Genomic DNA, 25,856 nt, shown 5'->3' with positions numbered 1-25,856 from the left:
CTGCAACTAGAAATCCTTATGAACCCTGTTAAGTGCCAAGCTGGTGACTGGAAAGTTATACAAAATATTGATACTGTACTCACATGCAAAAAATACTATTCAATAATGATAAAGGAAACTGTATTCCAAACCCACTCAGATTATATCTAAAAATGTGAATTATCTGAGATTTTTTACAAGGGCTGGAGAGCCTCTGGACTCATAATTCTTTATCATGGTAACAGTTTTTTAGAAGAGGATACAAATCAATCCTGCCTATGTATTTCAAACAGACTGTCCAAAGCAAATAGAACTGTTCTTCAGTTAGGTATCTGTGCTGAAGTTCAAGTTCAAAAGTTTTCCAAGATATTCAACTAATACAGAAATATGAAGTACAAAAAGAACATTCAGTGCACAAAATATCTTGGCTAATTTATGACAGATAGCTGACATGCATACAAAGGCTTCTCTGTAACAGCTTTTTATTACCACAAAATTCAGAAAAAAATTCCATGAACATTTAATTGCCTGGCTATGCTCCTGGTCTAATTTCCCTGCATACAAATAGTCACTATCAGGCATTTGGATCCATTTCTGTTTTCTTCTCTTTTTAACAGAGGTCATCTAAATTTAGACTAAAATATTCCTTTGTTAATGAACAGTAACTGGAAATAGGAAGACATTCTGTCTTGCTGAAGCAACAGCTCTGCAGAAGCATTAGAACTAAACACATATCCAGCAATTAGAAAGCACCAAGCTTTGCTCCCAAGCTCATAGGCATGGCAATTTTCTTCCTGAATTCACCCTGTCATGGACAGCAAGAATTTAACACACCTACACACAGGAATAAAGGTTGTGCCTTTCATACTTAATGATGGCACTTACCAGACAAGCAGCAGTGTGAACAGCAAATGCAGCAGTTAGGTGACCACTGATGTTGTTTGCTCTCCAGCATAACAGCCACCTTTGCTCACTCCAGATGGAGTTTCCAACCACATAAACCACAAGAAGCAGATGAAAATGTAGCAATTATGTCCAGCCATGAGCTGTCCATTAGAACAGGTAAAGCACCTGCTTCAGGAAGTTTAGCCAGCAGTAGAGAGATATAAAGATCTCATAGGGGAGCAGCCCAACCATGGTTAATAGAGCAATTATTTCTCCAGATGCAACTAATGGGCAATTAGCAGGGCTTACATAAACCCTGCAGCCCAGGCAGGCAGGGGGGCATGAACCTTATAAAGCTCAGCTGCAAAAATCCATGGACAGGAGCAGAGCATCCCTAAGAATGTGGTTTTAAAAGATGGAAAAACAAACATCTCAAAGCAGCAATGAAGTACCCAGAATTCAAACACAACTAATTAAACAGGTATTAATTAAATTTGTTTTCCTTCACAAATGACACAATGGAAAACCACAAATTTTCTCTACTGAAGGGCAGGGAATGAAAAAAAAAAAAAACAGAACTCAGCAAAGGTTGAATAAAATTGCCAATATTAATATACAGTGCTAGATTAATGATTGAAACACTCTTTCCAAGAAATCCCAAATCATTGTGTCTGCATAGCAAACAACAGCCAGATAAACAGAAAAATGTGATTTTCAGGTATTTTTATCCATCCATTGACTAGAATTAGGACAGCTTAGTTCAAGTATTTAAAATACCAATGACAGGAGAGGTATCAGCAAACTCAGAAACAGGGAGCATTATACTTTCAGCAAAGTGTAAATAAAATTCCCCAGGGGAATACTACAAGGAATAATGTATTTATTACACTTCCCTGCTTGTTTTCTTTGCACTTTGAGGCCCTTCATGCACCCTAAAAAAGTGTACTACACACTTGAGAAATGCGCAGGTAAAGGACAGTAACTGTCATTTTTGAAAGCTAAAGAAGTGAAGCCATGCTCTTTTCTAGCACATTTAAATTACTACTAGTTCATGTTAACATGCAAAGATCAAAACAGAGCTCTCAAACCACAGCCTGTTCATGCATCCATTCTCAAAGAACTCGTTGGCCTTGTCAAAACAGTCATTTTCTACTATCTAGCAGGAAGAAAATAATGATGTTTGTAGGAAGTCAATTGACACTTCATTTGCAGAATGTCATGTAGCATCCAGATGAGCTCATGACACCTTAATTTAAGTAGCATTTTTCATATTTAAATCACTGCATTAAGCACTGTCAGTCAAGAGAGTCATTAGAATGACTCTGTAGGCAAATACTATCAGAACCACTTTCACTCCCACCTACTAAAGCTACCACACCTCAGGTCTGACAACTGAGAAGCTTCTAGGATTATGCCCTAAGTCACTTCTGTGAATGTGAGCCAGGCCAGCTCAAAAAATTTGGCTATTTTTTACCAATGCTTCTCCTTTTGACTGAAACAGGTACAGAACCATGCCAGAAGCAGTGCAGCTGCAACAGTGGGAACATGGCAGTCCCTAGGCCAGAGACAACACAAAAAAGAAGGCAGAGTGTAAAACCACAGCAGTACAAGGAATCTCTAAGCATGCACAATACTAAAACCATCACATGCATTAGTGCTGCATCTGCCCTGGCAGCCTCAACAATTCAGCCTGGCCCAGCCCTGCTGTGCCAGCACCTCCCTCATTCCCTCCTCTGCCATCCATGCTGGCACAGGACAATGGACACAGACTTCTTTCTGCCCAGGGAAGGGCAATGCTTTGTCTCTTCCCCACACCTAAGGACATGCTCCTTCTTCTCTCCAGCAAACTGCTAGAATAAAAGCACTGAATAGGCACAAATCAGCAGAAAAAGGAATTGTAATGGGCTATCGCATCACACTGCAGAAAATGGATATTGGGATGAAGGTTATGACAACTCCTTACTTCTGTCTGTTACATGATACCTGAAGCTTGCAAGGCACAGGTCTCAATTCATCTTCCTCATGATCACTCCAGTTCTGGCCTTCTGAAAGCCAAACCTCCTGAAACTAACCTAATTAATAAAATCTCAACACTTGTATCTCCAGAATGTTATTTGTGTCTTTAGGCAAACCAACTTTGACAGCTCTACAACCTTTGTGATAAAATAACTGTAATATGTGCTCCAAAATTAGATTAATTCACATCTGAGTCCCAGAAGTTCAGAAAAAATTCACTCATGGAAAACCTGACTCTCATGGAAAGCTAACACTCATCACACCATAATCAGCCAAACACTCATCACACCATAATCAGTCAAGGAGTGGGAATCTGTGACTTACATGAAAAATCTAAGTTCAGAAACTTAATTATAACACTAATTAAAGAAATGCTCCTAAAAGAACATGCAGCTAGTCCATATTATGCACTGGGGAAACTGCTTAGCTTCAATACAAGCTGGTACCATCAAGAGCTTCAAAAATACATTAAAGCTCTTCCAAGAAAGAAAGAGAAAACTTGAAGAAGTCTAGTTACTGTCTAGATTCTCTACAGTTCTTTCTTAGCTAAAAACATTTGATCATTAAAAATCAGTATCGTGAAGTCCTCCAAATAAGTGATGTTTAGGGCTTGAACACTATTTAAATACAGAAAACACCCCAAAATCTGTCCTTGTGTTCAAGTACAGCTCACTGAGATTTCTATGTTACTTAGCCACCATGTAACAGCATCTGCATTGTACCCAAGGAACTGACAGAAACCCACCTATGTCAGAACTCGGCAGTTGATATCTGAATAACTGAGCTGGCATTCTCAGGCCTTCTTTTGTCCACTGAATCTTCTGAGTCCAGTTTAATTCTTTTAAAATTCAAATGAAACAATACTTGCAGTTTAACACCTCTTACCTCAAGCAAGGCTGCTGCAGGATCCCCCTGCAAGCTCTTTGCCAGCTTATCCACCTCATCCAAGAGGAACACAGGATTGTTCACCCCAACAGTCTTCAGCCCGTTGATGATCCTGCCAGGCATGCTGCCCACATAGGTACGCCTGGAAAGGAAAGGAGATGGAGAAAGAGGGTGGTGACACGAGGAAAAGGAGGAGCAACATCAAAAATAAATAAAACTCCAGGCAAAATAGAAGAACAAGGAGCACTGCAACAATTCTTCTTTTTTTGCAAAAAATTTGTGAAATACTTGATAAAATTATGGAATATACAATGGAGTTAATACAAGCAATTGTAGCAACAGATGAAAATTTGAGTTCCATGGTAAACTAGCTGGTCTGCAAAGATAATAATTTGCATTAAAGTGTATCCAAACTTTACAGCTTGTGGACATCTAACATGTTCCAGTACCAGCATTCCTTGTAAGAACAAGCAGAAGCAGATTTGGGAACCTCATTAATAAAAACATTTTCATAATTACAATGCTGGGATTTTGTCATCACAACAGAGTTCACACAGCATGTTACAAAAGAGAGCAAAATTCCAATTATGCTGAACTGTGAATGTCCCCTTGACAGCATGGTTTAATAAACACCCAACAAAAAAAACTGTATTTACTGTCATTTCAATATAAAACGAAAAGATTAATATTGCAATGAAACAAAAAATTTTAAGTTTGAATTTATTTAGCAAATCAGTAAAATATTTTTTCCACAACACACACAGAGCAGAACTACATTTTACAGGTGTATGTAACCCTTGTTTGCTGCATTTATCACACACATTTCTGCTTGTGCCATAACTACTCAAAATACTATAATTAAGAGCATGAAGTTCTAAGACGAAAGAGATACATTAAGCGCTGAATTACAGTATCTAGCTCATGACCCCCACAAAGCAGACAAGCAGAACAGGCCTGCTTTGCCATACAATCTGGTTTATTACTGTCCAAAATAAACAGGATGACATTTACAAAGATGAATCCAAAAATACCATGGGAGTAATTTCAAAAAATACTAGTGATTACTTTAAATATATAAAAAACCCCAAAACCAGAATCCAAACCACAGAGCAATGGTGTCAGTTCCGTGTAACATTTAACCACTGAAGAAACAAATAGCAGTATATAAAATTTAATTTTAATTTAATTCTAGATGTTTTAAGATCTTCTAAATAGCCAGCAATGCAAGAGAAATTCAGTTGCCTGTTACCACCTTCTTGAGGCAGCTGTTAAAGACTGAAGCAGCCAGCAGGCAACAGTTCCTCACTTCAGTGCTTTTGTGTAGTCTTAATGTGCAGCAAGGGAGCGGATTGCTGTCACGGAGGGTGTGCTGTGGAACGTTCATTACAGATCAGGGCTCTGCATGGGGAGCTATTACACAGCCAGCCTGCCTCCTCCTCCTCCATCTGCACACCCACAGCTTTGCCAAGACAGGGAAAGCATTCTACAGAGTGCAATCAGAAAATGAGGAGACTGAATCAGAGCTAGAGTTCACAGAAGTGAATCATTCACCAGTGTAAATAAATGTGTCAGTGTTTCAGTTTGGGTATTTCTTTGGTTTTGGGGGGATTTGGGTTTTTTCAGTTATGGGTTTAGGTTTATTTCTTTTTGTGGTTTTGGGTCTTGTTTGGTGGTGCTAGTTTTGTTCTTATCTGGATCGTTTTTACCACAAGGTGCTCACTGCACTAGAGAATAATTTTTTATGCTTCAGAGACAATGCAGCCCAACTGTTTCAGTATTTTGCTTATGGCAGTAAGAGTGTACCATAATTAAGTAAACATCAAACATTCCTTGTTCTTGCTTCCTACATTATTTTCAAGTGCATGCTATAAAACATTACATGCATTTTTAAATGCATGTTTGTGTTTATAGATACACAGTTCTACTTGGTCCTTTTGAATCCTATGAAGATTTGAGCTCTCCATGTTCTGTTGAGTTTTAAGAAAGAGGCTGGTTTATAAATGAAATTAAGGCAAACAGATGCAATTGTCTCAATCTGTAGTACCTCTTCATTTATTAGAGATGGACCAATACCTATTTTATTATACAAATAATCAAATGCTTGAGATCTCAAAAGTTATTAGGGGAACACATCTCAACAAAAGAATCCTTGGTAAGGCAGGCCCTGCAGGTATTTACATATAAAACCAGCCAGAATATATTAAAATTACAAGCAGATATGGCCATTTATCTGTCTGGCTGTTAACCTTTGCCTTGTAAGATGTGAAACTAAATGCTAAAATATCACTGAATGTGATGTTGATTTCATTATTTTTGCTAGGGTTGAAAGGAGGTTAAACAGTATCCTACATTGTTTTGCTCATTTTTTGACACAGTTTCTTTCCCTGCATTAAACCCAGAGGACAGTCAGCTTTCCTCACTCAAAACAGGAAGCACAGAGCAGGCTTCCTACTTACCTCACTTGTGTAGCAACACTTAAAAAACCCAACCCCTTGAGAGCTCCAGGAAGAGGTCTGCAACTTAGTAATCTTTTTATATAGTTTCAGATCAGTGAAAAAGTACCTTTAAACAAAACCTTATAGTGGTATAGTATGTCATCAGGCACTGTGTATCCTAGAAAATGCAAGAAAAACAGCTGGGAAATCTAACCTTCTCAGTTCTTCCAAACTGGGAAAGCCTAGGACACAGAACCCTTGAAGTAGTGGTAGTATTATTGAAAGAAAGAAACAGGACTCACTTTCTTCACAGTGAACTCAAGACAAATAGTTTTAAATCATTTTTAACTGCAGGGCCAGAAAAGGGTAACAAAGTTAACACCACTGTTTCTGAATGTCCTTGCACAAGGTCACATCCTTTTTGGTTTTTTGGGGGTTTTTTGTTGTGCAAGGCCAGAGATTGCATCCACTCTAGGGCTTTATAAATCTACCTCTGCTTTATACTTGTCTAACAAAGCTCATTCCTCTCATGGGTGAAGCTGTTTGAAGTTCTTCTGGTGCAACAAGGCCTGTGCAGGGAAGTTCTGCCAGCACAGCTGTCCTGGTGAGGAATCCCACCTCTCCTCAAACAGGTGCACCAAAAAAGTCTTCAATAAAGGCCTAAGACAGAAGTGAGCTGTCCAAGCTTTTGAAGCTGCAGAGCAGTGGAAATATAGGAAGGCGTGCTTCACATGAAGGTGAGAAAGAAGAGCTTCACACTTACCTCACCAGCACCACTATAAATAAATGGCACAATTACATTTTTCCTTTTCAGAAATAGAAAGACACACAACAGAGAAGATCATACATTTACTGTGTGATACAAAATATCAATACCCAGGATATTTTTTTAAAACAATGAGCTTCTTGGAAAACAGTTCTAAATCATCCTTCAGAGTGGTTTGTGGTTTTTTGGTTTGTTTTTTTTTTTAATACAAGTAAACAACAAATGTAAACCAACATACTTTAACATATGGTATAGATGAGTGATAAATACAGACAACAGCTGAAGGATATCTGATCAAGGAGCTCTGGTTTTGTACCAAGAGGATGATTTCATTTTGGGAATACAAAATTAATAGTTTATATATAACAATATATATAAAGTAACAATACTTGCTACTCCACCCAATCAGTGAAGGATTCCCAAGCTCCAGGTGTAGGCACATGATCCCCAGTGAAATGGCCAAACCTGGGCAGCTCCAATGGCCACATTTACACATCAGGTGGGACAGCAGAGTTACTGAGACACCACAGCCCACCCTGCTGCTCTCCAAGAGCCTTGTCTGCTGAATCTCTTGGTCTGCACCTTTCACCAAAGTGGCCCAAATGAATGCTATTTCAGGCACTGTTTGCTTGCAAGTCAAGCTGAAACAGTTCCTTTTCCATGTTCTAGTACATTTAGTACATTTTTCTACATGTTCAGTACATCAGTAGGCACATACAGTACTGTTCTCCTGCAATGTTAATTGAATTCTTAACTGAAGCCCCAAAGCCTAATAAGGAGCTTTTAGGAGAAAAACAGTGTCTTCTAAGGTATAATATTAGAAAATCAGCCTGCTCCACAGTGAAACCCAGAAAACAACAGTCTGTGTCTCCTCCACTTCCAGATCACGTCCCCCTGACTGCCAACATGGATTCACATGTCTGAGAGTAACTTGAAGGATTTATTCACACAGAAGGACATTTACAGGGCTGTACACAAAAGCTGTAGTTCAAATCTGATTAAATCTTATTCTGAGAAGGAGGAAAACAAACCAAAGCAGAATTTAAAACTCAGTAGGCAACAGGTGAGTTTGATTTTAGTTATAAAAAACTGGAAGAAGCAGTTGGCTACAAAGGACTCCTGGTACCAACTGCTCTAAAGTTCATTTTTAAACTATACACTTGCTTGTTGAACAGTAAACACACAATATTCTTGCTAATTCCTGATTACATTTTTCTTTGCTGGTGAAAAATAAAATCTCTTAGCAAATTTTTCCCATTGGCTAATTTAATACACTTTTTAATATGAAATTTGTAACAGTTAGCCTCTAACATGAATTAGTAACTTAATAATGCCCTCAAAAATGTGTGACAGCCACAAGCAGCTGAATTAAAAAGCTTTTTAAAGACTCTCTCATATGACTCTCCCTGTCTTTACTCTTTATGAGGTCTAAGCACAATATAGGAAGTTTGACTTTTGCTTATAATGTCAAGCTCAAGATGTGGTTTCCGTGTTACAAAGGATTGAGTCCTGCTCTGCTCTGGAAAAGTTACTTTCCATAAAGCTGAGTATTCCACAGCCTCTAGTGGCTTCACTTCGAATAGCACATGGTGTCGAGTCACATTTTAAGCTGTTTTTAGGACATTCTATTTTAGGTATATCCTACTGAGAGTAGCTGCATAGCCACAGGGCAAAATTTACTGTTAGATGGCATCAAACAAAACAACTGAAAGCTTTAATTCACTGTATTCACATACTGCTGTAAGGAGACATTTTATTGAATAACATGACTTAAAAAAGAAAACCTGACTAAAATGCATTATTCCAGATTTCCTATACTGCATGCAATAAACATAAACTATGTGTAATGGAAACAAAAATGCTGCACTGATGCTTGGTAGTTACCTATCCCTACTGCCCATTATGCTTCCAGGTGCAAGGATTAAGGAATGAAATAATACAAATTCAAAAGACTAAGCAGTAAGGACATAAAGAGCCCAACATCAAAAACTGTCCTCGGGAATGTTATCAAAAAATTCTCCTTTGAAACCTGCCAGCTTAGGTGTCCTTGCATAAATCTCCTTTTGAAATAGGAAAACAGTGTACAAACAAGTCCATTGCTATCCACTAGCAACTTTCATGTATCACTCCAAGCTTCCTCTTGTCTTTCAGCTGCAAACATGGTTATGAAGGAATGTATTGAAATCTTTACATCACTTTTAAAAGGCAGAAAAATCAAGAGCTTGCATTAAACTGTCTACAAAATTTTACTTCAAAGTGCTAAAATAACTGAAGATGAAATCCATTCCCTATGAAAATAAAGGGCAGCAGCAGAAGGAAAGAATAAAGGCTGTACCACAACACTAAACATCCATTCCCATTAAAAATACTCTCTGAAGTAGTAGCACTGAATACCAAGGAAAATCAATAAATACCTACCATTGTTTCATAGAAGTAAAATTTCTCTGTATTAGCTGAACAATTAAAACAATCAAGACATTCTAAAAAGAAAAAAATGCAATTAGGAAAACAAGAAGTAATTACCTGTGGCCTCGAATATCAGACTGATCACAGACGCCTCCTAAAGCAATTCTGTGGAATTCTCTACCCAAAGTCTTTGCAATTGATCTTCCAACACTGGTTTTGCCAACTCCTGGGGGCCCCACAAAACAAAGAATGGGTCCCTTGAGGTTGTTTTTAAGCTGTCGCACAGCCAAATACTCCAAAACTCTCTTCTTCAACTTCTCCATGGCATAATGATCATTGTCCAAAACAATGCGAGCTGCACGGATTTCCAGGCGATCTGGCATCAACAACAGCACACAGATCAGCACATTTACCTTAAAATGGAAACAACTGATCCTACAGTAGATATAGATACCTTCATCAGGGCAACCCCCCAACTCACATATATTTCAGACAATGCTTTTCTAAAACAAAGGTATTAAAGTTTTCTTTAATTTCCTTCTTTAAGAAAGAAATTTGACCTTAGCTAGACAGATTATAGTACTGAAAATGACACAGTACGGATAATTACACCCAAGGCTAAAATTATTATAATGATTTTCTATTTCGGTATTCATGTGTGTTTGTTTTCACTGTAGCTACAGAGTTCAAAGTAGCAATCACCTGGGTCACACTCAAAAACTTTGCTTAAAGTAAAAACACCAAACTTCACATGACACAGCACAATTTTAAAGGATCAAAGAGCAATTTCCACCAAAAAAACATTCTGCTAGGATATGACTGTCAACAAACATTTTACTCATTTGGGTATTCTTTGAATAATATTGCAAAGTACATGTAGGCAGATCTTGTTACAATTTAATGATTAAAGAAAATATTTTCAAAACTGGTAAACAGCCAGGGCTCTATTTCAAACCAGCAACAATTCACCACTACAAATAGCACCAGAAGGGTAGAGATGGACATGCAGGTGTGCTAAGTCCACCTTGTGCAAAGTAATTTTGCCCACTTCACCTACTTGTGCTGGTCAGTAGATGTCTGTCGGTCCTGTTTGGTTTCCTATTCCTCCCTCACTCTCCATTTTTGCACACTGTATCTGTATTAACGGTATCATCCTCTACTCACAACTTCAAAAATTATAGTACAAAGCAGACACTGACTCAGTTTTTCCACTGCACCCCAAGCTGTAATTTTTAAAATTAACTACAACTGAGCTTTTTTATCCTTTTGTTTCTTACCAGACTTGCTTAAGATAAACCAGAATCTTCTTCAGACAGATCAATATTACAGAACTCTCCAAAAGGGTTTTTTGTCTGACATAAAAAATAATTAGATGCTCATTTCTTTGATACATACTGGCACAATTTGTAATTATTAACACCTTCATTTTTTAATGGCGCTATTCTTAATAATTTTTAAATCCACATTCTTAGATATACAACTGAGCTATACAGGCTATTCAGTGTACAGCTCTCACTGAAGTGTAATGGTTCACCTGGCTTACAGTAACCTAACAAACAATGTTTTTACAAGACAGAACCAGTTCACAGTGTTTACATGACAATTACTTGTCCTAAAATATTTCTGCATGAGAATCACCACTACGAGAAGGATTTACCTTTTGTACTCTTGTTCCATGGCAATTCTACCATCAGTTCCAAGTAATTTCTTGTCAAAGCATATTCTGGCATTGACTGAGGCATCTTCTTTAACCTGGAAATATAAGTACAGAATTCAAAAAGCCAACCAGACATTAAATGCAAAAGAAGTCTCTACTGCACCACAAGGCAGCAATTGCTGCCTGACGCTTAAAACCATTTCAAAAACACAACCAACAGGAACATATATCAAACAGGAAAAGGTCTGCAAGATTTGTTTTAAATTTTAAAAGAAACCACCATTTAAAAGCCTCCTACCTTTTTATTTCTTTAAGACAAACTTTAAGAGCTTGTTCTGACATACTGGATGTTCTAATCTTTTTTTCTAGGATGACAACATCATCATGATCTTCGTCTTCCTCCTCATCTTCTGTAATGCTTCCATGACTGATTCTTCTATTAGGACGAATAGCTACAACCTGTTCAATGGAAAGAGAGCCACAGAATTGCACCAGGTCTTGGTTTTTAAATAAGCTGTGTACTTTGGCTTTGAATGAAAATCATGGCAAAAACAAGTAAGGTGCACAGAAAAATTCAGAACTCCAGAAAGTTGTAAGTCCAGAAACTAACTTCAAAAAGTGTTATTGTCACTACTTTAAAAAGGTACAGCTCTTTATATATTTCCTAAGTAAGTTTATCATATATCCTAAACTCACAAACAACACAAAACTGAAAGGAGCTATTTGTGGTATTTCAAACACTGCAGCCCATCATATTAAGCAGAAAAATGGTTAAATCTCTCTTATCTTTTTTCATTTCTCAATGACTTCCCAGTTACTGAACTATTTAAGTGCAGTAAGATGCAGCAAAAGTGAACAAGCTCCATTTTACAACACCCATTCTTTATCTGTAGTTCAAAAGCTGCCACTCATCTGCAGTGCAATCAGTAAGCAATACACCTTTCACTGCACATACCAGAACTCACTGAGTGCATACCATGCATGTGAACTGACTCATCAGAGGAATCTGAGCATTTACTTAATGTCACAAAGTGCTCAGACTAAAATAAAAATAAAAATTAAATTAAAAAAAAAATAAAGCCTAGACAGTTTTAAACAAGTATTTCGTCTTTTGTGTATTTACACAGCCAAAATTGCCACCTATGGCTATAAATTAAAAATGCACAGATTAAAATCATGCATTAATTAGCCTGTTATAAAGTGCATCTTAGTTATAATTTTTAAGTATTCCAAATTTAAAGCTCCATACCCTTTTATCATCATCCTGTTTGGACTTTCTTGTTTTCTGAAGCAGTTTCAAGCCTTCAATCTGTCTAACAAGCAATGGTATGGTCATCTTGAACCGTTCTTCCAGCCTAACAGCATCTAAAATCTAAAAGCAAGGAGTTGTAAGCAGACACCAAGTTCACAATGATAAATCCTCACTCTGGGGAGGACTGCATGGACAATACTGCTACTGTTTTTTGACCAGAGGTATAGAATAGATGGATTTAGGAAAACAGGTAGCAAGAAAAACAAGGAGAATACAGTACACAAAATCTAGCCCTCAAGGGTCTGGATGCCTGAACTACAAAACTTCAACTTCAAACTATAGAAAATTCTCTTCTGTCTAGTTTTAAAACATTTCAGTATTTCAGTTGCATTTTCTGTGGCAAATATCTATCAATGTTCTATTTTTCAATTACTGGGCCTCAGGAAAGAGATGGCCCCGTTAAAAAAATTACAGCATCATCTCCTTGGATAACCCAGGGAAAAAAAATCACCTTTTGCCTTAAGAGTTTTGTTCTGAGATTTTTTTGTTTCCGCTCCGCTCTGTATTTCCACAGCTTCCACTAGCTGGTCTTTTCTTTAGAAATTCTAATAATGAAAAAGTGACACACTAATAACTAATGTACCTTCCTCCTGCAGGATATTCAGCTATAGTACACACCTTTCCTTCAAATTACTGCATTAATTTGTACTTGTGGTGCTTTGAAACAACCTAACACACTATCAATTCCAGGCACAGCATAAGCAGTTAGAGAAAAGAAGGAACAACTTCCAAAACATAGCAAGCAAATACAGAAGTCAGATGAATAAGCACCAAGCCATAAAGATCATTCTTGCAGATTTACTTTGACATATGATAGAAATTTAACCACTGTCTCAGTGTTTAAAGAAACCCAGACTTCAAGATGTTTTAAAAATATTTAATTCTAATACTAAAAATATTTTAATTCTGAACTTATTAGCATTAAGATATGTATAATGATCAGTCAGCTACGATAAGTAAGCAAAATTTCAACACAATCTTAAGGAAGATTTATCATTTTTACTATGGGAAGTGCATGGTCTACTTATTAATAAAACAAACCATTTCCAAGATTTCCCAACTAGAGCTATTTACCTTAGGCAAGTTCTGCCATATGCATATACAAACACTTTAAACAACACAATCAAACCATTTTGCAATCATTCATACTCAGCTGTAACACAAATCCCTGCTGGCATAGTATTATCTCTGTACAGTCACAATTCCAAAATTACCTAAAAGTGACTGATTCTAAAAGATAGCAACACCTAACTAGCACTAAAACCGCTGAAGAAGGCGATACCTGCAGCTTCTCTTGGTTGGTTGTTCGGATGATAGAGGTCAGGATATCTGGCAGAGCTTCTCTGGGCAGACTGTCCAGGAGACGCCGGAGCTTTGCGACTGCAGGCACGGACATATCCAGCATCTCAACCAGCTACAACACACAAGGAACAGCGCTAACGCTGCTGTGCTCCTTCTGCCATGAGCTCGGTGCCCCTCTGACCCAAACACGATTGTGCCTTTCAGTGTGAAGCGTGTCCAGGTAGTTTGCCAAAAAGCTACTGGAATAAGTTCACCAAAAGTTCACAGATGAGGCACTAACTCAGAATAGAGCACCAAGACTCTGAGCTTTCTGCTTGTCTGAGAAGTTCAAAAGCATCATTATTGTTCGTAGCATTGTTTTTCAATACATACATCTCCTATTTGCCCCATATACCCACAGGAAAAACCTCCTCATGACTCTTTTTCAATACATCCTTTAAATTCTGATTCATAAGACTTCTATCGTATATATTTTCTTATATCTCTGTAAAAATTAATCAAATATTTTACTAGAATGTATTTATAATATTCCTACATATGAAACACCAACTTATCATAGCACCAACGCAAGCAGTTGCACAAGATTCAGCTGCAATGAGCTGTGCAGACACCCTGGAATTTGACATAGAAACTTCAAGCTGTAACAGCAACATTTATTTTGTAGGAGAAATAGTGAAACGCTACTAGTCACTGAAAAATAGACAGAAAACAAGCTGATAGAAAACAAGTAAAGCCTAAGAATACCCACAGGTTATGTGACACACAATTATAAAACAAATTACCTGTACTGCATACTTGTAGAATTGTTCTGACAGCTCTCCAAGCTCCTCCTCAGATTTATGGCCATTAGTGAACTGCTCAAGTCGATCTAACTGCTGCACTTCAGCAACAGGATAGGGCTTCTCCTTCAGCAGCTGCAGGATCTGGAATCGGCAGAGGCCTGTCACCAGCAACGTGTAATGGGGCTTGGGCCAGTTGCTACCAACCACCTGAACTGCCAAGGCAGCAGTGCCAATCCTAAAAACAGATCAAATCCTTGTATTATCTGTCACCTTCCACAGAACATTTTGTGTGCTCATTAGCCCAAGTAACCAAGCTATATGTTGCAAGACCGTGATGGGTCATAGTTCCTACTGTGAAATGAAATCAGATTATCCAATTCCCTTTGTAACACAGACTACAAAACCAAACACTGGAACCTGAACACAAATGAGTTAAGTGAAAAACGAAGTACTATAATATCAGTCATGCAATTTAGAAACATATGTAATTTCTTCATAATAATGGATCTGGATGCGGACAGGCACACTGACATTTTTGTTAAGCATTATACACTGAGAAACGGGAGTAATGATGATTCTTCACTGAAATTCCCGGCCTTGACCTGAATCAATGTTTCAGATCGCCGTACCTATTAAAGCAGATTTACAACAGAAGTTATTTTCTCGCAACATCTTACGAAGTCCACTGATACGGTAAAGTTCAGAGAGTAAGGGTTACATCATGTTGGTTTCACCAGACAAATAGGACTTGTTTTCATTCTATGTGAAGTAAGTCAATACTGTGTTACCTATCAGGTGAAAAAGCCAAAGGTTAACAGCTGCGACAGCCCTAGAGGAGCGTTCTTTCGTCTTCTGCTCGTCCCCCTTAGCCTCTTTCCAAACTCCCCCCCGGCCAGCCCGTCCCGGCACCTCGCCCGCGGGTCGGCTGTGGGACCAGGCTCCCGGGCGGGCGGGGCCGAGGCCTCGCGGGGCGGCCCCGCGGCGAGCCCCGGCCGGGGAGCCGGGCTGGGCTCGGGGGACCCCAGCGCCGCGAGGGAGAGCCGGGCCGAGCCGCACCTGTGCAGGTTGGGCAGGTCGTCGCAGTCGGAGGTGGGGTCGCTGGTGTTGGGGATGACGCCGATGATGGTGCTCCGCAGCGAGGTGCCCTTCAGCAGCCGGCTGCGCACCAGCTGCATGTTGCGCGGCGAGTCCACGCTGGTGCGCATGGTGGAGCCGGGCAGCAGCACGCTCTCGTGCGTGAGCAGCAGCGGCAGCCGGGTGGGGATCTGGATAGCGCTGCCCGCCGCCATGGCCGCTCGCCACCCTCACGCCGCCCCGCGCCCCTCACGCCCGCCCCGCTGCCGCGGCCGCCCGGCCCCTCGCGCGCCGCGGCCCCGCCCGCTACGGGCGCCGGCAGGGCCCGGCCGCGCGGCCCGCCCGCTGCGCCCCCTGGCGGCGGCGGCGGCCGCGCCGCCCCGGCCCGGGCCCGGCGCCGAATCGCTCCCGCCGCTCCCGAGGCGCTCCCGCCGCTCCCGCCGCTCCTACTGCCGCTCCCGCCGCCTCTCGGGTCCAGTCTCCTTGCAAACACCGAGCCGAGCCGGGTCCCTTTCGTCCCCTTCAGTCCCCCGAGGCCGCTGTGCCGCCGGCAGGTGTCAGGCTGGCACTGGCAATGGGTGTGGGCTGTGCGCTCTGAACCAGCGCTGAGGGCTCCGACACTGGAGAGGGAGCGTGCGACAGATCGCCTGTGAAGTGCGACCGCTACGAGGTGAAATCCCCTTTTCTGTTGGTTTTTACACAAACCTGCTCTCCTGCGTCCGTGCTCCGAGTCGAAGGGCTCAGCATGCTGTTTCAGAGTCACGGAACGGTTCGGGTTGGAAGGAGCTCTGGATCGCCCCGTCCCAAGGCAGGGTCAGCTGGCGCAGGTGCCGCAGGAACGCGCCCAGCTGGGTTTGAAAAGGCTCCAGAAGGGGACACCCCACGCCCGGGCAGCTGCTGCTCCTCCCGTGAGGAAAGCGGAGGGAGCAGCTGCAGGACCCGGCACCTCCCTGCGGGGCCCCGAGGGCAGCGAGGAGCAAAGCCCGTCCGCTGCTCCTCGTTCCCAGCCTGGCTGCCCGCGTTCGCACCCGGAATTCCACTGCCACAGTGATGTTAGCAGCCCTGGAGGCACCAGCCAGGCCACAGCTCACTGGGACAGTGAGCCAAAACAGTCCAGGTGAAAGGGCTCCAACTCCCTGGAGAGTTCAAACGAAAATGTGGGGTTTAGAAACTTTCCTTTTTAATTTTTCCCCACTGGTAAACGAGGTGCAACATCAGAACTGCATAATGCAGTGAAGTATGTTAGCCAATCTCCTGTTTAATCACTGATTTGCATGATTCCTGTTGAACAAAGGTAATCCTGTACAGAGGGGAAATCACAATAGCAGCAAACTGACAATTTGAAATGCAAAAGGATAGCTGCAGTAAAAACCTTGCTTCATCATAGGCTTTCTTAAAACCTTCATCTGTTGGTTTACTGAAAAATGCAAGGTAATAGGATATATGGAAATACCAACAATATATTTAAATGCAAGAAGTTATTACAGCTGAGAAAAGTATCTTCTAAAGCTACCACTTCAAGTACCTTAGAAAAAAGCTGAAATTTAATATACTATTCAACATGACATTTAGAAAACATTAATATAAAAGGGCACATAACACATGTGGAAAGTGTTTTGTGAATTTCCCAATGTTAAATATAATTACTCTGTAAGCATATGTTCAACACAAATGTTTAAGCATCTCTAACTATATTTGTTTTGAATGTGAACACAAAACCACAAATTAAACCTTAAGGTTAAATACTTGCTCATTATGTTTATTGAGTAATTTTCTTTGAGTATTTTGATTAAAAAGAATCTACAAGTGTTTATTCTGCAGACTACCATTTTCTACTTCCTTCAGAGATAACTGGTATCTGTGGTCATTAACAATAGCTTCTTAATTAATTCTGGAGCTGTAACAAAAAAAAACAACATCTCAATTATTATAATTAGTTTCAAATTCCTTTCCATTTCTCCTGAACAACTCTTAATACCCAGGGCTGTGTTTTACTGTGTGTACTAAGCAATACTACAGGATCACATCCTGATTATGATGTCGAGATAGGACTGTATCCCCCAAACTGTATTTTGCTTAAATACAAACAGATCACATTTGAGCAACAACCTTTCAGAATGTTTTTCTAGACCAGCTGAACATTCCTTGACACCTGGAGAAGCAGTGTAGCAGTAAGTATTAAGATATGCCTCCAACTCGGGAATACAAGATGAAAAGGGACAATTGCCACATGGTCTGACCTCCTCTAACTCTCACCAGCAACTTCTGCATCACATCCATGGTTTTTGACTTACACTGTATCTCAAAGGTATTCAACCTTTGTTATGAGTGACTGCAAGAGAGCACCTACCACCTCTATGGCTGTGCTGTTCAGTAGTTGATTACTTGGTTAAAATTTGCACCTTGCAAATTTTACTTGTACTCTTGGCTTCCAGAGACTGGCTTTTGTTGTATCCACAGACTGAAGAGTTGTCTACTATTAATAAAAATCCTTCCTCAGAGACCAGGACTAGTGCTCCAAGATTAAGTCAGGCCTTAACTCTGAGCTTCTCTTTCTCATTTTTTAAATAAAGTCTCATCCTCCTTAAAATGTGGGTAGCCTCTAACTCCAGTACTCATCTTGCAAATGTCATCTAAAGGGGGTAATGGTAATACTCTCTTTGTTTGCATTCACTATTCCCTTCCTGTGAAATCGAATGTGAAGGTTGTTTGGCTAGAGCCCCACTGCACACAGCTCAGGTGCTCCTGCTGTGGTCTGGGTGCAGCACAAGCCTGGCTGAAGGAGATGGGTGTCAGTGCAATGGGGTAAAGACAGGGCTCCCCAGTCCATAAATCTGTGTCCTGCAGAGTCCCCTGCTTCCTCTCTCTGAAGCTGGACTGGCACAACAGGTGGACCCCACAGAATTTTCATTGATAGAACAGCTGGGCACTGTTTTAGGTCCCAGTTAAGCATGTAAGTAGTGGTATTCATTTCATGTGCTTCAGAGCCTGACAGGATAGCCATGCTCTTCCTGAGCTCCTTGGGAGACCATACTAACAAGTTTGCAATAATGATCTTCTCAAGACCTATTTCTTTAAAAAGGATTACAATTCACAGATATCTGTATTTTATGCCTGTAAAATTCATATACATTTTTGCTTTCCCCCCACCTCTGCATTATTTCTTCTGTTTACAAAAATGTGAGAGAGCTCTGTATTTCCAAAAACCAAGACCAAGCTACCTCACAATGAAGACTTGAAGTTAATATGTTTGAGATTAAAGCTCAGTAATTTTCTCCTAAGATGTGCACACACTTCTCTTCTGCCCCCTCACTGGCACTCTTTAAAGCTCTCAAGCCCTCTGCAGCTATTTTATAAAACAAGATTCTCAGTCTGTCATCAGACTTTCCCTTTCTCATACTACTTCTATTTTGTACTCACAGATTGTTTGATGCAGTGATGTTCTTTAGGAACTATTTCTCTCCAGTCTCAACTGCTATGTTGATAAATCAAAAGGTTTTCCCATTTTCTTTTCTAATTCCCTCTCAACTGTGTGAAAACTTTAGAGCCTCTCCTAACAATTACATAATCTGGCTATAAATCCAGCTAAACAATTTTTCTTAAAGATGCTGTGAAAAGATCCTTTGAATTGACTCAAGGTCTGTTTCTAAACATCAGTTAATATGACATATTCAATAAAGACTATCCAAACATGGTGCAATATGAAGAATTAACTGTCAGGGTTTTGAAATGCATGTTATGATAAAACATGCATTTTGTGTCTTCTGAGGTGAGAGATTATATGGATACATGGTCTGTGCACAGATGGACTTCATACCTTGTCTGTTCATTAGATTATTTTCCTCAATATTATTTCCTCCAATCCAGATGCTTCCTACTATCTTGGCCTGAATCACAAACACCTCAACAAAATCTTTAGAATACCATAATTAGGAAATAGGCTTATGTAAAGCTATTGACAGGATGTAATAATATAACTGAACTGCATTTTAAAGTGCATTTATTTTAATGTCCAACTTTTCTACTCAGTGTAATGTTGAAGTGGAAAATTTAAAATCTGATTTAATTTGAAATTTTAAAAACTGATTTTTTAAATCAGTTTTTTTTTAATGAAGTCTTTGTTATTATTTGTATTCTCAATCATCCCTCCTTCACACAAAATAATTTGGTTTTTTTTCTGATCCTGATTGATTAAAAAGCTCCCAGTTGGTTATGTAAGAGCAGCACACCAGGAGTTGCTGGCAGCACATTACTGACTAACAGAGTGAGAGACCTTTCAGACATTTCTGAAGCTCTGTGTAGGATTCTTTATGGCAACTGTAAAATGTGTTTTAGGAGTAAGTGCTAACAGACCTCACCAGCTGAAATTAAAGGCTTAATCTTTTATTCAAAAGTATGAGTGAACTCCAAGAAAGGAACAGGAGGAGGTTCACAGGAAGAGGAATTCAAAATTACTGTTAAATTTTGAAATTTGAGCTAGAATAGCATGGGGCAAAGAGAGTTCTTGCCTGTCTTGCCTAACCAGACATGATTTTCACACAGACCGATCCATACCATAAAAAATAAGGATTCAGAGAAACTTCTAAAGGACAGAAAATATCCATGGGAAATTAAAGAAATTCCATCAGTAGAGCTGTGCTGATGAGGATACAGCTGAAGTAATTGAAAAGAAATTTCACTCACACTTAGTTTTGCTGCACACAATACCATACTACCTGGAATATATTTATTTTTTCCCTTTAATCTGCACACTGCCAAATCAGCCTTTTTAGAGAACTGCTAGTAAGAGATAAAAATATGTTTCCTTAGTATTATGCTGAAAAGGCTACATTTGAGGCTCAGATATATTTGGTAAGGTTTTGTAAGCCTAACCCTCCTATTTTTTTAAATCTCATAAAGTGGAAAAAATCTTGCCACCAAAAAACAAAACTGTGGAAAATAGTGTAGTTATTGCCACAGCTTATTGAAATACTCTTCCAAGTCAAACTCAGTCATATTTGTAGTCAATATTTTAGTGAAGCAACAGTTTGAAGGAGCTGCAGAATCACATTTTTATGTCCCTCTTACCCAAGGGAGCATCTTCTTTCCCATTGTTCAAATGAAATTTGCTGACTGACACCTAAAAAATGCATGCAAATGTTCTGAAGTAATTTTAGGGCTTGACCTTAGCTAAAGTCCACACAGACTTTGGGATGGAGCCCAGAATTATTCCATAGACATAAGCACAGTAAAGTCTGGGAATGAACAGGAGTTTTGCTTTCTCTCCTTAGCAACTGGAAAGACTGCCTGTCTGAATTTAGTTACTCTTCTGTGTTTCCAACAGTTTGAGAGGATATTAACTGCACACTGTAGGTCAATCAATTTGAGAATGTTTTCCTACCTGATCCCTTTGAAATCTGCAGTATAATGATTCTCTACATGAACCATGACCTACTGTGCTTTCAGTTATTCAACCACATTTTATCAACGTTATTCAATTGTTCAGAGGCAAAACACTTAAAAATTAAAGTTAATGGAAGTAATTACCTATCTCTGAATTAGCAAAATAATCCTTCTCATTCTTTGCTGTTGTACCTGCACTCTGCCATTCGGCAGGGGCTGTGCTACACAGCCAACCCTTCAATGCCAGTTTGACCATGATACAAACTGAAGGGAGTCATTAGCCAAAATGCTATCCATCATTTCATCTTCAAAAATATTATAAATATTGTTCCAGCCGCTGCACTGATTTAAAGCCACTGAGTAATCATAACAGTGTACTCCCTGAGGATGTTCCAGGAAATTATATACTAGAACCAATTTCCTCTCTAATATAGTTGTGGAAATTCAGGTCAGGTAGCCACTGACCTCATTTTTTGAAATTCTGAAATCTCCACAGCACAAACATATAATGTTTACATGGCAACAACACTGCTGCTTTGTGCTGACTACTCTAATGTACATAAATTAAGTTAAACCAATCATATTTTTCATAGAAATTATTGTATTAGCTAAGCACAATAGCATCCACACTTCTACATTTTTTCTCTGTTGGCCATCTTGTAGAATATTATGACAGAGAAAATACAAAACATGACAGATAAAGGTACATTTGTTTTTACCTATTGCCTCTTTGTAAAACTTTCATATGTACAAACTTATTGTCAGTATGTATTATAAAAACTAGAAATCCTTTCCAGTTCTAAAAATCCTGGGAGACTTGCTGAAAACTGCTGTAAATAAAAATACAGATAAAAGAAAGACAGGAATCTTAGACCTTATAAAGTCTATAATAAATAGCTGAGAATATTTTGTGATTTACAAATATGAAATTTACTAAGTCACTGTGATGTGCATAATTTTCTTAAACTGGACAGATACTTCAGTTTCATGATGAAGCATGAAGCACACTTCAGAACTGGCCTCTTCCATTTAATTAGCAGTTTCTCTGGTACCATCTGAGACAGCAAGACATGTTACCAAAATGACTTCTGTCTCTAATTCGATAATTTATTTTGGGGTCATTTCTTCAGGATAGGAAGAAGAAAACACAATCCTGAATGCATGTCAAAATGGACTACGAATTAAAAGATGAAAAAACAACCTTGATTTCCCCACACCCCTGCACAAATCTTGACATTTTACTCCACTTTGTTCTCCTCACAGTCATTTACTTTTATGGCCTCTTTTGCCCGAGACACAAACAAACTGTTGATTTATCTAGTCACCTCTGCAAAGCATTAATATTGACAGAGTGAAAACATGTCAGGCAGGTTCCTTCCCACATAAGGAATTTCTCCCTGAATTATGGAAATGCAGAAGAGGAGAAATAGAAATGCTAGGCTTTTCATGTTCATTTATAAGCTGTTTAGGAAGGGAGGAGCACATTTTCTGTCAATTGCACTGGAGAAAGCCCAGCAGGTTCGATTCTGGCATGCAAATATTAATGGCAGCAGTGGCTTTGTTTTTATCCATCCAGCCCAGAGCAGATGTAATGTTTGTGCCATGCACATTCCAGAGGAATGCAAGAGGCACATCACTGAGAACTCTCACCCAGCACCGCCTGCTCTGCAGCTGCCACTCATAACCAAAACTCTGTTGCTAAATAAAAAATGTCTAATAATGGACTTTGGGTTAGTGTTTTTAAATTTAGACACAGATTAATATCGCTTTTTCCTACCAACCACTTGTTTGTTGGTTTGGGTTTTTTTACAAAATTTTTAGATTTTATATTTGAATATTTTAAAAGTATTTTCCACATAGAAACAGATTAAAAGCCTGACTGCTTTACTACAAATGCAGGGAGTATTCTCTTTAGCCTCATCTGTCGCAACATAAATATTTATAAATAATACCGAAATAGATTAATAATTATATTTGTAATATGAATTAAAATGTCCAACAGTAGGCGGCACATGTATTATGTGCAGTGTCATCATTTCACCATCTTTCTTTCTCATTTACTTCCACAATGGGTTTAAAAACATTTACAACACAACAGGTGAAAAGCAAGTAGTTGACATAATTTAAGGGGATAATTAATTTTAACTCTAAATTGCTACATGTAGGAAGAAGAGAAGACCAGCAAGCAAGCTTTTCAGGAAATATTAGGCTCTACAAAATCATTCCAGTGAAACATGGTGACAGGAGATATATTACAAAAAGATAATTTAAAAAACAACGGAACTAGTATGTTTTGATTCCTTTTTGCTTCATTTTTTGTTTGATCGACCATTTCAAATAGGTAGCTGTACTAGGCTGATGATTATAATCTCAGCCGCAACAATTCCAAGTAGAATAGAATCTTCACAAGGGAACAAAATATGAGCCCACAAATAAAAAACAGTAAGGTCAGGTCCTATAAACATGAGTAGAGAAAAAACAAAACAGAACAAAACAAAACAAAAAACCCAAAACAAAACCAAAAAACACCCGAAAGACCCCAAAAAACAGGGCTCAGCCTTTGCCCAGAAGAGAAGCCCGGCAGGGCGGGAGCTCGTGGAGCAGCTCTGGCCGCAGGTGGGAATCTCGGGCACTGCCCGGGAGCTGCGGCCCCTCGCCGGGAGCCTCCCCGCCCGCCCGGAGCCGCGGCGGTGCCGGCGCGGGCTCAGCGCGGCCTCCGCCGCCTCTCCCGCCCCGCGCCGCCTCCGCCGCTGCCGCGCGGCCGTTCCGGAGCCGCCGGGCTGCGCGGCCTCAAACGCTCTCCCCAGACGGGCCCCAGCCAGCTCCGGGCCCGTGCTGCCCGCAGGCCTCGGCAAAGGCACCCTCCGACACCTGGCCTGAGGGAACGCGGCTTCCCGGGCCGCTGCCGCCGCTGCTGCCGTCGGAAACGTGCCCGGAGCCGGCCCCTCTCAGGCAGGAGCCGGACAAGTGCGCGCCTCGTGCTGCCGCGGCTCTGCCGGCCCGAGGGAAAGGTGGGAGAGCGCAGCCTCGGGCCCTTGGAGAGCGCATCCCTTCACGGCGTGAGGGGCGGCTCCGTGACAACGGGCTCTGCGTGCTACTGCTGAACACCTCTTCCAATAAACCAGCTCTCGGTGCAAGGAAGAAATTGTATTGCTTCCTTTGTTTCCTATAAAAATGTCTTACACCGCTTGGGTACAGGACAAAATTCCAAAGAGTACGCCACTTGTGAAACAAGGCAAATGTATTTATTTACAGATTCTAACATCTTTAAAAACTACAACTTGCAAACATTAAAGCAAAACAAAGGTTTAATTGAGTAAAGCACTAGGGACATTATAATGAACAAGACTTTTAGTGGATAGTACAGCACATTCTACATCCTATTTATAAACAATTTTACTAATATTCCTATATTAGTAAGATATTTTATATAATACACTTACACTCTATACTTAAAATGGAAACTCTTAAACATCTAAAATACAATGCGGATTGGGACAGGTAAACTATATAATCTAACAATGATTACTACTCTATTCCTTAGATTGAACTCTATGCGTACTTATATAGCATTACATTTGCTGTTTCAATAGCACTACTTCCTATTTATGAACAATTGAAATACTATTCTTCTACTCTATACCTAAAATGAAAACTTCTTAACCGTCTAAAATATAATCTGGTATTGGGAACATAAAATCACACAGCCTAAGAATGAATACTACTGTGTTCCCTGGCTGCAACTCTGTCCCAAAATCGCTTGTGGGAAGGGCTTGGAAGATGTGTTGACCATCCCTTCCAAACCCTCCTCTGACTTCTGCCGTTCTTCGACTCAATACGCGCATCTGGAAGGCTGACTTGATCCAGCTTGTCAAAGAAGTCGGCTACGGCACGCATCCTCTTCCTCCTCGTCATCCTTCTCTTCCTTGCAGGCACCGCTGGAGCTCCTCCGCAGGCTGAGCTGTCGTTGGCAGACCTGTCCTGCTTGGGCAACCTGTAGACAGAAAAGAGCACCAGGAGAATCTCCACAGAGGGCCAGAACCACCACTGCTCAATGGCCCAGAGAAACAGGCTGTCCTCGGTGATCTCGGGCACCTCCTGGATCCTCTTCCCCATCTCCTGCAGCATGGCCATCTCCTGCTTGCGCTGCTCCTCGTGCTGGCGCAGGAGCTCCTCGGTGACCTTCACGGTCTGGTCATCCCTCCTACACAGGAACGAGAAGGCGCCCAGCATCACCACGATCTTGGTGAGAGTTCCACCGATGGTCTGCAGGAAGAGGGACAGAAGGGGCTCAGCAGGGCTGGGAGGGAGATGGCTCCTGGGCTAAGGGGCAGGACATGCAGGGCCCTGGGAATGCATGGGAGAGGGAGCTCAAGGGGAAGGTCAGGCCACATCCCTGCAGCCCCGTGGTGGCACCTGCTCTGCCCAAGGTGGCCCCTGCACCCTCACCCCTGCCCCAAAACTCACCATGGCTGCCGATCCTGCCGCCCCAACCCTTGTCTAGCAGAGCCTTCCTCTCGCCTGCTGCACTCGCCGCTGCCTCGAGACGCAGTGAGAGCCAACGGTACCGGCCGCTGTCCCTGGAGCTCCCGGGGACCCTTCCGTGGTTGCCAACGGTGATGCCGCTGAGCACGGAACCCAACGGCACAGCCTGGCCATGGCCCCTGGCCCTGGCTCTGCCCCAGGCAGGCCCAGAGCACCTGAAATCAGCCATCCACGTAGCCCGAGAGCCCCGGAGGCACCTCCTGGTGCCCCTATTACTGCTGTCTCTAACAGCTCGTGAGATGGAGGGTAAAACCCCAAGGAAATTCTAGAGCACACAGCAGAACTTGTGGTGCAAAGGATCCCTTCGTATTTCAGTAGTTCTGCTTCTGTAGGTTTATAGATATCTATATCTATATCTATATTTATATCTATATCTATATCTATATCTATATCTATATCTATATCTATATCTATATCTATATCTATCTAT

The 25,856-nt window shown here is 40.7% G+C and overlaps 1 protein-coding gene and 1 long non-coding RNA gene across 2 annotated transcripts in view; both read right to left on the bottom strand.

Moving 5' to 3' along the window:
- Window positions 1-15,759, bottom strand: part of LONP2 (lon peptidase 2, peroxisomal) — a 37,723-nt gene extending 21,964 nt beyond the window's left edge. Inside the window, exons 1-8 of the mRNA XM_021536112.3 lie at window positions 15,482-15,759; window positions 14,426-14,660; window positions 13,624-13,755; window positions 12,279-12,401; window positions 11,328-11,488; window positions 11,030-11,124; window positions 9,490-9,748; window positions 3,766-3,907 (exon numbers count right to left, since the gene is read on the bottom strand). Of these exons, the coding sequence (XP_021391787.2) occupies window positions 3,766-3,907; window positions 9,490-9,748; window positions 11,030-11,124; window positions 11,328-11,488; window positions 12,279-12,401; window positions 13,624-13,755; window positions 14,426-14,660; window positions 15,482-15,714 (1,380 nt within the window). The 5' untranslated portion in view covers window positions 15,715-15,759. The remainder of the gene's footprint in view (window positions 1-3,765; window positions 3,908-9,489; window positions 9,749-11,029; window positions 11,125-11,327; window positions 11,489-12,278; window positions 12,402-13,623; window positions 13,756-14,425; window positions 14,661-15,481) is intronic.
- Window positions 15,760-24,520: 8,761 nt separating this feature from the next.
- Window positions 24,521-25,114, bottom strand: LOC146766411 (uncharacterized). Its single transcript, XR_014957867.1, has 2 exons — window positions 24,977-25,114; window positions 24,521-24,875 (listed from the first exon to the last, which is right to left on the bottom strand). It is a non-coding gene; the product is annotated as an uncharacterized LOC146766411 (long non-coding RNA).
- Between the last annotated feature and the right edge of the window lie 742 nt (window positions 25,115-25,856).

Source organism: Lonchura striata, chromosome 11, assembly GCF_050655825.1.
Source record: "Lonchura striata isolate lonStrDom1 chromosome 11, ASM5065582v1, whole genome shotgun sequence".
NCBI classification, from domain to species: Eukaryota; Metazoa; Chordata; class Aves; order Passeriformes; family Estrildidae; genus Lonchura; species Lonchura striata.
This window is presented reverse-complemented; position numbering and strand designations above follow the sequence as displayed.